Source organism: Talpa occidentalis, unplaced genomic scaffold (assembly GCF_014898055.3).
Source record: "Talpa occidentalis isolate TD23 unplaced genomic scaffold, MPIMG_talOcc4v2.1 talOcc4.8, whole genome shotgun sequence".
NCBI lineage: Eukaryota > Metazoa > Chordata > Mammalia > Eulipotyphla > Talpidae > Talpa > Talpa occidentalis.
Genome location: NW_023605194.1, coordinates 46,263,162 through 46,277,585, shown reverse-complemented (window position 1 = coordinate 46,277,585; position 14,424 = coordinate 46,263,162). Strand labels below are relative to the sequence as shown.

At 36.1% G+C, this 14,424-nt stretch overlaps 1 protein-coding gene across 11 annotated transcripts in view; it reads right to left on the bottom strand.

Moving 5' to 3' along the window:
• The window catches only part of HERC4 (HECT and RLD domain containing E3 ubiquitin protein ligase 4), a 112,255-nt gene that overhangs the window by 56,435 nt on the left and 41,396 nt on the right, over positions 1 to 14,424 (bottom strand). For all 11 annotated transcript variants that reach the window (XM_054690214.1, XM_054690220.1, XM_037495906.2 and 8 more), the window contains 3 exons: positions 13,114 to 13,205; positions 7,431 to 7,561; positions 4,032 to 4,192 (listed from right to left, as the gene is read on the bottom strand). In XM_054690214.1, the coding sequence (XP_054546189.1) occupies positions 4,032 to 4,192; positions 7,431 to 7,561; positions 13,114 to 13,205 (384 nt within the window). The remainder of the gene's footprint in view (positions 1 to 4,031; positions 4,193 to 7,430; positions 7,562 to 13,113; positions 13,206 to 14,424) is intronic.

Genomic DNA, 14,424 nt, shown 5'->3' with positions numbered 1-14,424 from the left:
AAAAGTTCTGTACATCGAACAAAACTATCATTAAAATGAACAGACATCCTACAAGTGGGAATCAGACTTTGCATATCATACATTAGACAAGCGGCTATTATCCAAGATTTACAAAGAACTCACACAACTTAACATAAAGAAAACAGTCCAATGAAAAGAAAATGGCCAGAAAAGCTAAATGGACCTTTCTCCAAATAAGACACACAGATGGTCAAGGGGCACATAAAAAAAAAGGTGATTATCACTTATCAGGGAAAAACAAATCAAAACCACAATGAAATACCATCTCACACCTGAGAAAATGGCAAATATTAAAAGACCAGAAGTAAAATGATTAATTTTCAAACTCCATCTCTTTTCCCATTCTACTGCAAATAATCTCAAGTTTCAATAGTGACAAAATGCATTTTTAAATGACTAAACTCTACATGATTTATTTCAATATTCATGCTGCTTTAAATTACAAAATCGTTTTGTTAAGGTATTAACAATGCCTTTTGTGGGAGAAACTGATAGGACAAAACACCAGCATGCTGTTAGGGACACCAGAAGAACAATACTACTACTGAAATAACTGCATGTTTCAAACCTAAGAGTAACTGAGGAAAAAAAATGAGGCTCCATTCTGAACACAAAATCAAACAAAAAGAAATAAGAAAAACAGTATATCCTGACCTGTACTAGATAAAAGCATAATTGAAATAGCCTTTTAGTTACCAAAAAAAATACTTTCAATAAATAAAATCAAGGTTATTTATAATAAAAAGCTTGGATTTTTTTCAAAAGTTAACCTTCATAGTTGGAGCATCACTGAACAATAGACTCTAGTCCAAAGACTCAACAAACTCAGAGAAAAATCCCAAAGAAAATCAGATATGAAACATGAGAAAACAATTCTGAGGTATGATTTAGGATGTATAAAAAGAAACAGGGAAAAATTCTACTCTTGTTTACTGTGTTTCTTCCCTTATATCTCTTTTACTCTCACATTACTACCTCACTCATACAGAATACATATGATACTTGCAGTCCACAAATGTGTGGAAGTTTCACTCATACCAAGAAATTCCACAACACCAGCAGGATGTTGTGTTCCTACATTGAACACAATTCAACTCAATTCTGATATTATCTGCCAGAAAATGGTATCATCTGATAATATCAGATTTCACAGGTTAATGATTCAGTCATTCAGACAGCCTTACTATCACTTCAGAAGTGAGTCTTGAGGCCAGACTGTTACTTTTGCTTCCTACTAGCCAGCAACAGACTGGAGGTTCCAATTCCTCCTGCACGCTAGATGCCAGTCACAAGTCCAGGTTGTACATGTACTTTTGACTGACTAGCTAGTAATCAGAAGTTTCCCATAACCGCGTCCTTAGATTTGATTAATCTGCCAGAGTGGCTGACAGAACTCAGAAACATTTTATGTTTACGAAAAAAGTTTATGATAAAAGTATATGATAAAAGGATACAAATGAACAGCCAGATGGAAGAGAAGTATAGAGCAAGGTATATGGGAAATACATGGAGCTTCCATGTCCTCTCTGGTACATCGATGTCTCCGCACCTCCAAGTATGTATTCACCAAACCAAAAACTCTCCAAACCACATACTTTTGGGATTTTATGGAGGCTTCATCACATAGGCATGATTAACTCCACTTCTAGCCCTTCTCTTTTCTCAAGAGATTGGGAGGAGGGGCTGAAAATTCTAAGTTTCTAGTTTGGGTTTGGTCTTTTTGGCTTCCCAGTCCCTATCCAGGAACCAATCAAGAGCCCACCAAGAGTGGCCACCTAGTATTCTTATCACTCAGGAATTTATTAGGGTTTTGGGAGCCCTGTATCAGGGACAGAAGCAAAGATAAATATTAGAACAAGAAAGTATACCTAGTGCTCCTATCACTTATGAAATTACAAGTTTTCAAGAGCTTTGTGGCAGGAACCAAGGAAAGAGAACAAAAATTTTTTTTATTATCTCATAGGATGGTAAAGGAAAATTTTTTTAAAGCATATTTTGGTTGTAGCCTGTCAAAGTAGATGAGAAAACAATATTTAAATATTTCAAACTCTTTTTTGGGGGCCTCCCTGGTGGTGCAAGGGTTAAGCACCACACTATGAAGCAATCTACAGCCTCTGCAGCACAAGTTCGATCTCCGGCCAGCCAGGGAGCAACCCACATGGTGCAGCAGACCTCTCCTGACTCACCTGCTGCTCCCCTCAGCAGTGTATTTCAGTCAGTCTACCTGTTCTGTTCCCCACTCTGTCTCTGGTGAATCCTCTCACTCCCCTGCATCTCTGGCCTATACCCCAGCTCTTGTATGCATAAATAAATAAATCTTTAAAAAAAAAAAAAAGATGGAATCCATCCAATCATCCATTATAGTTGAACACAGTAATAAAATTTATTATATACACATACAGTATTATTCAGCCTTAAAAAGAAGTAAGTTCTGATACATGCTAGAACATGAATAAACCCTAAAGACATGATGCTGGTAATGAAATTATCCAGTCACAAAAATACAAATGTAAGTGTTTTTACTTAAATGAGGAAGCTAGAGTTAAGTCAAATTCATAGTCAAAGTATAGATGGTAGACACCAGCTAGGGGGAAGGAGTAAATGAAGAATTATTTAATGCATACAGAGTTTTAGTTTTTATAAGATGAAAGTGTTCTGGGGTCTGATACACAACAATGCAAATGTACTTACACCACTACTGAACTGTGCACTTTAAAATTAAGTTCAAAAAATTTTTATGTGTATTTTACTATAATTAAAAATAGAAACACTCCCTTCCCACTGACATCTAGCCACTACCCAGTTTCCATATGTCCAACCCTCGGAAAGCACTTTTATTAATTTATTTATAAGCTTCCTTACACATATTGTATAAGATTGTTAGACCCAATGCAGCATGGATGTGAAGGTTTCACCACATCAAGTCAGCTCAATTCTGATGCTACCTAATAAAAGATAGCATCAGATTCCCCTGAGTAGGATGGGCTCAGTCTGCCAAGGCCACTCTCCACTTCAAACACTAGTCACAAGTCACGGTTATTACCTTGCTTCTCACCAACTGGTTATAGATCAGAGATTCCCAGGAGCTTCTCCTCAGGTTCAACTAATTTGCAAGAGCAGCTCAGAGAACTCAAAAAACTTTACATTTATTCACTAGAGCACAGATTTCTTACAAAGATTAGTATTCAGAGACAGCAAGATGGAGGAGATACATAGGGCAAGGTATGGAAAAGAGGCATGCACCATTGGTGGTCTCTATATGAGTGCCATTCTCCTCAAATCTTCAAGTTCATCAACCAGAAGCTCTTTAAAAATGTTCTTTTCGGATCTTTTATAGAGGCTTATTACAAAGTCATAATTGATGAAATTACTAGCCCTGGCAACTGACCTCAAACTCTAGCCTTTCTCCCCTCCCAAAAATGGACCAATCACCCCATCTTAGACTTAAAGTTACATCCTCAATTCATGTTAGTTTCCTTGGCAACCAAACCCCCCCCCACCAAGTATTTTTCCTAAAGTTACCTTCATTAACATAAACCCATTAAGAATAACATGATACCCATTTAAACTTTCATAGCTCAGAAACTGTCAGGAACTGACTATAAAAGACTAAATATTATTACAAAGATATTCCCAATGTTTTTATTACTCAGGAAATTCCAATAGAAGCTATGAAATAAAAGAAACTCCCAATGCTATTAATGGCTCAGTACATTCCAAGGATTTTGGAAGCCATTAGCCAGGAACTATGGATAAAGACCAAAAATATAAAGAATATACTCTGGAAGTCTGACTGCCTATACGTAAACACACACACACTTCTTATAAACCATAATTATTTGACCATAAAAGCAAATATAAATAAAACAACCAAATATACTACCTGTGTCTATTTTCACTCAATAATATCAAAATTCTTTCATTTCAAACAAAAAGCTTAATCATTTAAGAGTAACATTTTAATGATATCTTTAATGTGTGTTCTAAAGCTTTAACATAACATAACTTACCAATATCTGGTGGATATTGCCCATTATATGGGAACCAATTTCCCTTCACAGTGAAAGGACTTTTCCTGTTGCTTGTTGAACCAGTTCCAAGTTGCCCATTACCACCAAGTCCAAAAGAATAAATTCGTCCCGATGAAGGAACAAAAGCAGAAGTGTGCTGCCTAGAGTAAAATGATAGAAAACCTCAGACTTAATGCCACCTTCCAATTCACATTTTTAAAAAAGCACAGCAAATATTAATTTTTCCTTTTCAAGAGCAAATTACTAAAGTCATTATAGCTGTTAAGTTTCCATTAAAATATTCATTAATAGGGCCTCCCAGGTGGCGCAGCGTTTGAGCGCTGGGTTGCGAAGCTGCCCGCAGCCTCTGCAGCGCTGGTTCGATCCCCGGCTGCTCCCCGGCCACCGGAGGAGGGTCCCACATGGCGCGCAGACCTCTCCTGCCGCCCGCTGCTCCCCTCAGCAGTGTACTTCGGTCCTTCTGCCTGCTCTGCTCCCCGCTCTGGCTCTGGTGAATTCTCTCACCCTCCCGCGCTTCTGACTGTACCCAGTGCTTGTATAAATAAATAAATAAATAAATAAATCTTTAAAAAAAAAAAAAATAAAATAAAATAAAATATTCATTAATAACTTTATACTAAATGAATTCTATATTCCATAAATAGGCTGCATAAGCATGGTCAAGAAAATGTACAAAAATGTTCAAATTTTGAAAGGCTCTGACTTATCCTGAAAACCACTATAGTAGATGATTCAGCACTAGAGATAGTGTCTAACCATGTTCAATTCAAGGAAGTTTCCCCCCCTCCCTTTATTCACTGTCAGGTTTTAGTCAAGAGCTATGATCTATGAAGGCCTACCATATGGGTACCATGAAAGGAATTAGGGATCCTAACTTTATATTTTAGGTTGATGGTCTGTTTATTATTGCTTCTGTTCACAGAAGTATAGACACAAGATAGGTAAACCAATCTTGTACCCTTTCTGATCACTGTTACAAGCCTATCTCCAACTAGATGAGGAAACTTCTAGAGGATTTAAAAGGCTGGCACTTTATCCCCCTTTATTTCCACCCTCTCCCTTTTCCCATACCCCCTTTTTTTTTTTTTTTTTTTTGGGCTTTACCCCCTTTTGGGAGTCAAATATTTAAGATCTAGAACATTCTAAAGTAACTGCATATACAGGGCAATTTAGAAAGTCACTGCACATGCCTAGGAAAAAATCAGCAAACCTAGAGGAGGGAGAGAATCTGATTTCCAATGTTACCACATTATAAGGTTCAAATATCAAGTTAAAAAAAAAAATCACATGGCACAAAGAGAAAGTGGAAAGTATGGCCCATTGACAAGGAAAAGGAAGCCAACATAGGAATGCAAAACCATACAGCCACTTTGGTTACTTGCTAAATAAACAGTATTATGCTCTCCATTATTTATTCAAAGGTTAAATCTTGTTTCCACACAAAAAGCTGCACTTGGATATTTATAGTAGTAGCTTTATTCATAATTGGCAAAATTTAGAAACAACCAAGATGTCCTTCCAGTAGGTGAGTGAATAAACAAAAGTATGGAACATCCAGACAATGAAATGTGGAGATATTTGATAGGAGAACCTACTGTAACCTCAATTAAAACAAATAAATTTCTTTAAAAAAAAAAAAGTATGACAGTTTATAGAAATGCAAAGATTTATATCATATATCAGATATTATATGCCATCATATATAAATATTCAAAATGGCATTATTGGTACTTGCCAAAAAATGGAAACACCCAAATGCTCACCAGTAACTAAATGAGTAAATTACATATACATATAATTGAACAAAATACAGCAATGAGATCAAGTGATAGAAACCATAGGTATACAAATACGCATAGTCTTACAAACATTTTTTTAAATACAAATATTTTTTTAAAAGCCACTAAAGGCCATCTACCATATGATTCCACACATTTGAAATTAAGAGTTGGCAAAACCTAACTATAATGTATACAGATATATAATAACTGGGAAAAAATGTAAGCTAAATAATCAGAATTGAATTAACTAGTCAAGCAAAGTACATTCTGCTTCTTGGGAATGTGTCTAACTTAATCTATCAAAGAATTTTACAGCTCCCAAGAATGGGAACCAGTAAATCAGTATTCTAATTCAACTTTCACCATAACTAATCTTTCTTGTTAAATAACTAACAGGCCAATTTCCTCATTTAAAAAAAAAAAAAAAAGGGAAAGATGATTTATAGTTTCCATACAAGTGATGCTAAATTAAGATGTAACAATACTGCATACATATGATTAACACATTGCCTCAGATAAATCTATTTCACATAAAATAATCAGTATAAAATGTGTCCCTCCTGGGCCTCCCGGGTGACATAAGGGGTAAAGACGCAACCTATGAAGTTATCCGCAACCACTGCAGCATGAGTTCGATCCCCGGCAGACCGGGAAGCTACCCACATGGTGTAGCAGACCTCTCCTGACTCACCCGCTGCTCCCCTCAGCAGTGTATTTCAGTACATCTGCCTGTTCTGTTCCCCACTCTGTCTCTGGTGAATCCTCTTACCCTCTGCACCTCTGGCCTGTACCCCAGTTCTTATATGCATAAATAAATCTTTAAAATAAATAAATAAATAAAAATAAAATGTGTCTCTCCTGTTACTATAATTCTCCAGCAGCAATTTTTTTGTATTTTTTTTTTTACTTTTAAATGTAGTACTTTGTTTCTATATCATTGTTAATTTTTCCAGCAGCAACTGAGAGAGAATAATATTTAACACAGTTTACAAGATATCCAAACAATGCATTAAAAAAAATCCCTACTTTCAGCTGGAACCAACAATCTTTGAGTAAGTCTAAAAAAAGACCAACACAGGGAAAGAAAAGACACATACCCTATATATTTTCTAGGTCTTTTATAAAACACACGGTTGTTCCATCCAAATATACAAGAAAGACAATATTGTAGACATCAAAGAACTAAGCATAGTTCAGAAAAGGAACACACCATGGCAAAACTGGAAGAATTTACAATGTCACCCAGCATGCCTTTGGCATTTTTTTTGCAAACAAACACATTAAGAGCAAGATGCTTGGCAAGAGAATTTGTGACTATAGTAAGCACATTTAGTAATCTAAGATAGCTTCCTGAAATACATGAAGGAAAATGATCAGAGAAAAAGAAGCCAAGGAGAAAAATGCTTTAGTAAGTGCCTAAGTGCCAGCCTGCTCCACCCAGAGGCACACTTCATGAGAACCAATGAAAATAAGCCATAAGCTGCTGGAATGCACTCTATTTGAATTTATAGCATAAGAGGTATTAAAAAAAAATCATAAAAGAAGTCACAAAATTATTTTACAGAAATGAAAATACTCTTTTTACGTAATAGTTTACCTTCCACAAGCAATCTGAGTGACAATGCTTCCCATAAGTTCAAAAACTTTCCTTGGATTTATTTCATGACTGGTAGAATTGTGACCCAACTGACCATAACCTCCAGCTCCAAAAGTAAACACTCCACCTTCCTAAAAAAAGAAAGAAAAAATTCTTTATCATTAGAAGGCCTAACAAAAGAAAATAATCTTGGGCCTCCCCAGTGGCGCAGCGATTGAGCGCTGGGCTGCAAAGCTGCCCACAGCCTCTGTAGCACCGGTTTGATCCCCGGCCACCAGCGGGGGTCCCACATGGTGCACAGACCTCTCCTGCTGCACCTGCTGCTCCCCTCAGCAGTGTACTTCATCATTCTGCCTGTTCTGCTCCCCGCTCTGGCTCTGGTGAATTCTCTCACCCTCCCGCACTTCTGACTGTACCCAGTGCGTGTATAAACAAATAAATAAATAAATCTTTAAAAAAAAAAAAAGAAAGAAAGAAAATAATCTTTAGGAAAATAAATTAACTTTTAGTTTGAAGTCAATTTTTCTCTTATATAGACTTCTCAATTTAATACACTGATTCTCCAAGGCAAACTGTCTTAAAACAGAGAGTTCCAGGTTGAAAGCTAAGTATTTGCACATATTTCATAAGTTTTAAATTATGTTTTCAACATTATATTAAGTTGAAGTCATCATTAAAAAGATACTTAGTTTCAACATTACCTTTTATTATCAATTTACTCTTGTTGAATCCCAAGTATATATTATAAATTTTCACAAAATCTAAACATGGTATCACCTTCAGTGTTCAAATTAGCTATGCTTTTAAAATAAAAATTCTGCAAAAAAGCATACAGTTGGTACAAAGTAGGTGGCTTTCATGTATTTTATAAAAATACATAACCAGATTAGAGGTTATGTGTTTAAAATGTAATTTGTTATGCCAACTTAACAATAGCATGATTCATATTTTTTAATATAATTGCTCTTTCTTCACAGTTATAGCTACAATATACAATTTTAATGTATCATTTAATAGCATGTCTTTATACACACTGCTCTGTAAAGAAATGGACTTTTCTTTTTAAAACTTTTCATGATGGAAATTTCAAAAAAAATACACAATAGAAAAAAAATTATATGAACCATCATATAATTATCACTCAGTTTGAACAACTAACAAATATTAGGTTAATCTTGTTTTATCAATTTTTCTCCCACTTACAGATGGGAGAATTTAATGCAAAAATGTTCTAAGAACTTCCAGTAAACTGTGGTCATTAAATAATTCTGCCTTAAATGTATACCCATCTTCAAGCATATATCTCTTACAGACAAAAATATATAACCATAATACTACCATACTTACAAAATATTAATTTCAAAATCTTTTTTGATAGAAATAGCAAATGCTTTAATTTTTATTCTTTATGCTTTGTCATTGGCAGTTCTAGCTTTATTTAGATATCAAGTGAGAAATGAAATTGTATGTATTTAAAGTGCACAAAGTGATAGCTTGACAAATACATTGTGAAATGATTACCATAATCAAGTTAACACATCATAATTTTTTTTGTAAAAATGCTTTAGATCTACTCTTCAAAAAAATTTCAGTATGTAATACAGTATTGTTAACTATAGTTAACATACCACATACATTAGATCCTAGAACTTAATCAGTTCATTTGGAAGTTTGTACCTTCTCAACAGTATCTCCCCATTTCTCCTACCCCCACACCCAAACCGCCTTCTGACAACCACCATTCTATAAAGGACTTCACTGTGAAACACAGTTTGCAAATAAGAGGCAAGAAAAATGCTTCTTTCTCATTAATTTTTATAAAAATAAGTTGTTATAGAGCAACCTCCACAGAGAAGCAAAAAGCCTTGCTTTGTACTGATCTTGGGAAGAAGAGTACCACTAGGTAGTGATGAATTTTTATATATTTGATATGCTTCCACTTATTGCAGTTATTTATTGCAGTAAAAGCTCCTTTAAATTGTCCTTCTTACATGAACATAGTAGATTTTGCTTTTTTTGTAACACAAAATGCCCAAAACTATTCTTTTTTTTTTTGGGGGGGGGCCTTTAAACGATTTTAATTTCCAGGTGGAGTGGCATGGCAGAGGGCAACAAGCCTTAACTGTGCAGCTCAATCTGTGGGAAGAGTATGCACAGAGCTGCCAAAAGGTTCTGTGGCAGCACTAAATTGCAAGTACATCCTCCATCATGCTGGGATTGAAGCACAGGTAAATCAGAAGGCAATTCCAGATGACAAGGGTGAAAAGCGTGCCCAGGCTTGGTGTGGAAGTTTCCCCTCATTGTAGCTGTTCTTTGGGATACACAACATTTCTCACATTGACGGAGGGAATCCAGTGGGTCCTATTTAGCTTTCTGTAGTGTCAGCATCTTCTTATGAGGACCAGACAGTGCTCTATCTGCTCCATCCATTTTCTTAAGTTGGAGCGGTGGGTTTGTGTCAGTCTTTCTACTTAGCTGGAGTTCTGGCTGTTCCTTGATTCTCTTCTAAGGGGACTGGGGAGTCACAGAGGGGCAGGGTTGGGAAGACAATTTCCAACATGATGAGGAGAGAACCAGTAACATGGGTGACCATGGAAGGCCTTGACGCCAAGCCACTGGGGCAATAGAAAACAAGACTGCTCCTTGAAGTCGGAGTCTTCTGACCTCAGAGGACATTTAGCAAAGTGCAAGGAGGAGATTCTTTAGAGGTGAGGAGAGGTGGGTGCAGACTCCACTTACAGCTTGTTGTTCTTCCGAATATTTATTAAAACATTCATCTTGTCATCCATATCCTTCTGCATTTCCTTCATAAAATCCCCAAACTCTTGGAGTTTATCCAAGTCCTTGTCCATTACCAACTTTATCTGTTTCATCTCTCCTCCATTTTTCTTTTTTAATAAATTTTATTTTTATATTCCCTATACAATTGCAACCCCCTTATTTTGACCCCAATTCCTCCCCTCCCCGCCCCCACCTCCCACGAGTGTCTCTGGTTCATAGTTGTTTGTTGATTTTGATTTTCACTTTCTTATAGTTATTCATTTTCCTGGTCCCTTATTTAAGTTTTCTAGATTCCTGCTATGAGTGAGACCATCTGGTATTTTTCTTTTTCTTTCTGGCTTATTTCGCTGATCATGATTCCCTTCCAGCGCCATCCATGTTGCTGCAAATTGCATGTTTTTATCTTTTTTGAATGCTCAGTAATATTCCACGGTATATATGTACCACATCTTCTTGATCCAGTCATCTATTTTTGGGCATTTGCGTTGTTTCCAAAGCTTAGCTATTGTAAACAGTGCTGCTATAAACATAGGGGTGCAGGTGCTCTTTGGAATTGATGTTTCTGTGTCCTCTGGGTAAATACCTAGGAGTGGAATTGCTGGATCATATGGAAGCTCTATGTTTAGTAGGTCAAGAAATCTCCACACAGCTCTCCATAGTGGTTGGACCAGTTTGCACTCCCACCAACAGTGCAGGAGAGTTCCTTTTTCTCCACATCCTCGCCAACATTTGTTGTTGCTAGTTTTTTTAATATGTGCCATTCTCACTGGTGTAAGATGGTATCTCATGGTAGTTTTGATTTGCATTTCCCTGATTACAAGAGATGTTGAACATTTTTTTCATATGCCTGTTGGCCATTTGCATTTCCTCTTCAGAAAAGTTTCTTTTTGGCTCTTCTGCCCATTTTTTGACAGGATTATTTTCTTTGTTGTTGTTGAGTCTCATCAGCTCTTTGCAGATTTTTGTGATCAGTCCTTTATCATTAGTGTTGTGTACAAAAATGTTCTCCCAGTCGGTGGGGTTTCTCTTTGTTTTTGTTATTGTCTCTTTTGCTGTGCAGAAGCTCTTTAATTTGATGTAGTCCCAGCTGTTTATCTTTGCCTTCACTATCACTGCTTTGGGTGATGTGTTTGTAAAGATGTCTTTGAGGTGCATGTCATGTAGTGTTTCGCCTATATTTCCTTCTATGTATTTTATGGTTTCAGGTCTTATGTCTAGTTCTTTAATCCATTTTGAGTTGATTTTTGTGTATGGTGTGAGGTAGTCATCTCCTCCATTTTTCCTTGAGCTCTTCCCTCACCTCCCTGAGTTCATTCTTGAGCTCACATGTCCCTCCTGATTTGGCAAACAGCCCTTCTTCTTTTATACTCATATGTCTGGTACAGGTCTTGGCCACCAGGAACAGTGAATGATCCCTGACTCCAAATCATCTCTCTAGGGGTCTCAGGCCTGGCTGCCGGCATGGTCTCAAAAAGCTTTTCATTTTGGTCAGCTCCGGCTTCAATTTCAGGCAATCTGACTTGTAGTTCTTGTTCTGAATTGATAGTGAACCTGCCCACGCCTGCTGGCACTAGAAGCACCAACCTGGAAGCTCTCTCCCAAAGCTATTCTTAACATATCTTTTTTGCCCCAGATATGGGATCAGACCCCTCTAAGAAATCCTGGTTCCTTTTAGTGTAGGGTCTACAACAATTGAGTGACATGCTTCTAGACCGTACATGGTTAATTACTTCCAGGACTTTTCTGTAGCCATGGGGAGAAAAAAATATTTTTCAGAGAAAAATAAGAGCTTCTGCTGACACTGTGATTCAAAGTAAAGATCGCAAGCTTTTAACTTAAGTCCTACTGTTTTATACCTCTTTTAACACTGTGCATCTTTCCACTATAATGGTAATCCTAAGGAATAACATAAAAAATATTTTTACTATTCTTCCAAGTATCAATGACAGAAAAAAATGACCAAATGTATACCTTGCCCACATGATTTATGATTACTTTATGATTACATCTATAATTTGATAGTAAGTTATGATAATAAGATCAGTAGGTACAGCTCAACTTTCTTACTAAAGGCAAGACAATAAAAATTTTTAATAAGCTTTATAATCGGTCATGATATTTTTATATCTTGAGTACAATATATATCATAATGACTAGGAATTAGTCTTAGCATTCTAGAATTTCCAAAATGAGAGTGTTTATAATTTTATAAAGTCTGATTAGAAGTTAGTTTTTTCTTCCCAAATTTGTGCAACTTTACAGGACAAAGAAAGATAAGAAGCAAAACACTGATTTCCAATTTAGGCCGGGAAAAAAGTGCTAGTTCCTTTACAGGTACACAACTAAAATAAATGGTATTCTTGGTAAAAGTAGTTTAAAGTTATTTTCATTTTACTACTAACTGCTAGAGAACTATACAATACTTTTTGGCACATATGCAAGAAAGGAAGAGGTCACTGACAAAATGCTATAAATGCTATAAATGCTTGTTTGATCCATGACCTATGGATAACATGTAATCAGTCATTTCTTCTACTTTTTATATAATATTTATAAGACAAATGCAAGCAAAACTAAAAGTAGAGTTATGAACCATGAATATAATTGATAAACCCAACATGGAGACCCTGACAAACTAAAAATTATTTAAGCAATATTTCATTAAATTGAAAAATTCAACATTATACATTATCAGTACAATAGAAGATTACCATTCACATTTCATAAATTAAAATTGAAAATTTAGGTAAATTTTTCATAAGAAAACAATAATGTAGATCATTTATATTATCTTTCAGACATCAGTAACACTCAAGTTTTAATGTAATATTGTGAAAACATTAATTACTTATGAAATAACTACCATAAGTAAAAATAAAAAAGTTTTATAGGAGTACAATACCTTGGTTAGTGCAGCAGTATGATCTTCTCCACAACAAATATAAACTATTTTCTGTGTTCTTAGTGACTTTAGTAAATTAGGAACATACCTATCTGAAAATCGCAACAAGAAATGTTAACAGTATTTTTAAATTAAAACTCTTCTAAAATGTGTTTTCTCTAACTCAGTAGAGAGCAATGTCTAAAAAAATTTAACTATAGGGCCTCCTGATGCCCTAGGCTTAAGTCTCAGCACTATCACCACTATGGCCTGAGTTCAATCCCTGGCCAGGGAGCTAATCAACATATGGCGGAGCAGACCTCTCCAGTCTCGTCTGCGGCTCCCCTTAGCAGTGTATTTCAGTCAGTCTGCCCGTTCTGCTCCCCACTCTGTGTCTGGTGAATCCTCTCACTCCATGCACCTGTGGCCTATACCGCAGTTCTTCTACTAAATATTTTAAAAAATTTGTAGCTATGATTTAATGCTTTTGTTGTATAAGCCTACTAACTTGGGTCCCACGTCTTTCAATTCATGCTATTGTAATAAAGGAAGGGCTTAAATATAATTAAATCCCTGTAATTTAAATTTTTTTTTTTTTTATAGAGGCATGTTTTTATTTATTTATTTATTATATTTGTTTGTTTTGTTTATACATGCACTGGGTACAGTCAGAAGCGCGGGAGGGTGAGAGAATTCACCAGAGCCAGAGCGGGGAGCAGAGCAGGCAGAAGGGCTGAAGTACACTGCTGAGGGGAGCAGCGGGTGGCAGGAGAGGTCTGCGCACCATGTGGGATCCTCCTCCGGTGGCCGGGGAGCAGCCGGGGATCGAACCGGCGCCGCAGAGGCCGCGGGCAGCTTCGCAACCCAGCGCTCAACCGCTGCGCCACCGGGGAGGCCCCCCTGTAATTTAAATTTAATATGTTAAACTGTTTAAATGCCCCAATGCAATCAAGGAATTTCAAAACCATTTAACTGCTTCTAATATATATATGTAAAATATATATATTCTTGTGTATATATATGACTATACTCTTACACATACATATATATGTGTATAGTCTTATATACATACATACATATATATTCTTTTATTCCCCTGATGACAATAATGGTCACAAATTCTACTTGAAAACTTGATAATATACTTTCTACTTTTTTGTAGAAGGAAAGAGCTATAAATTTCTTACCTGCTATCTTTTTCTTATGCAGAACAAAATACTTTAAAATCTCTCTGAGAGTATTTATTACTAGCAGTCGTTACTAGATCAACAATTCACTTTTGTTCATTTAAAATCATTACAAGTATGCTAAACTTTATTAAATTGTTTTCTG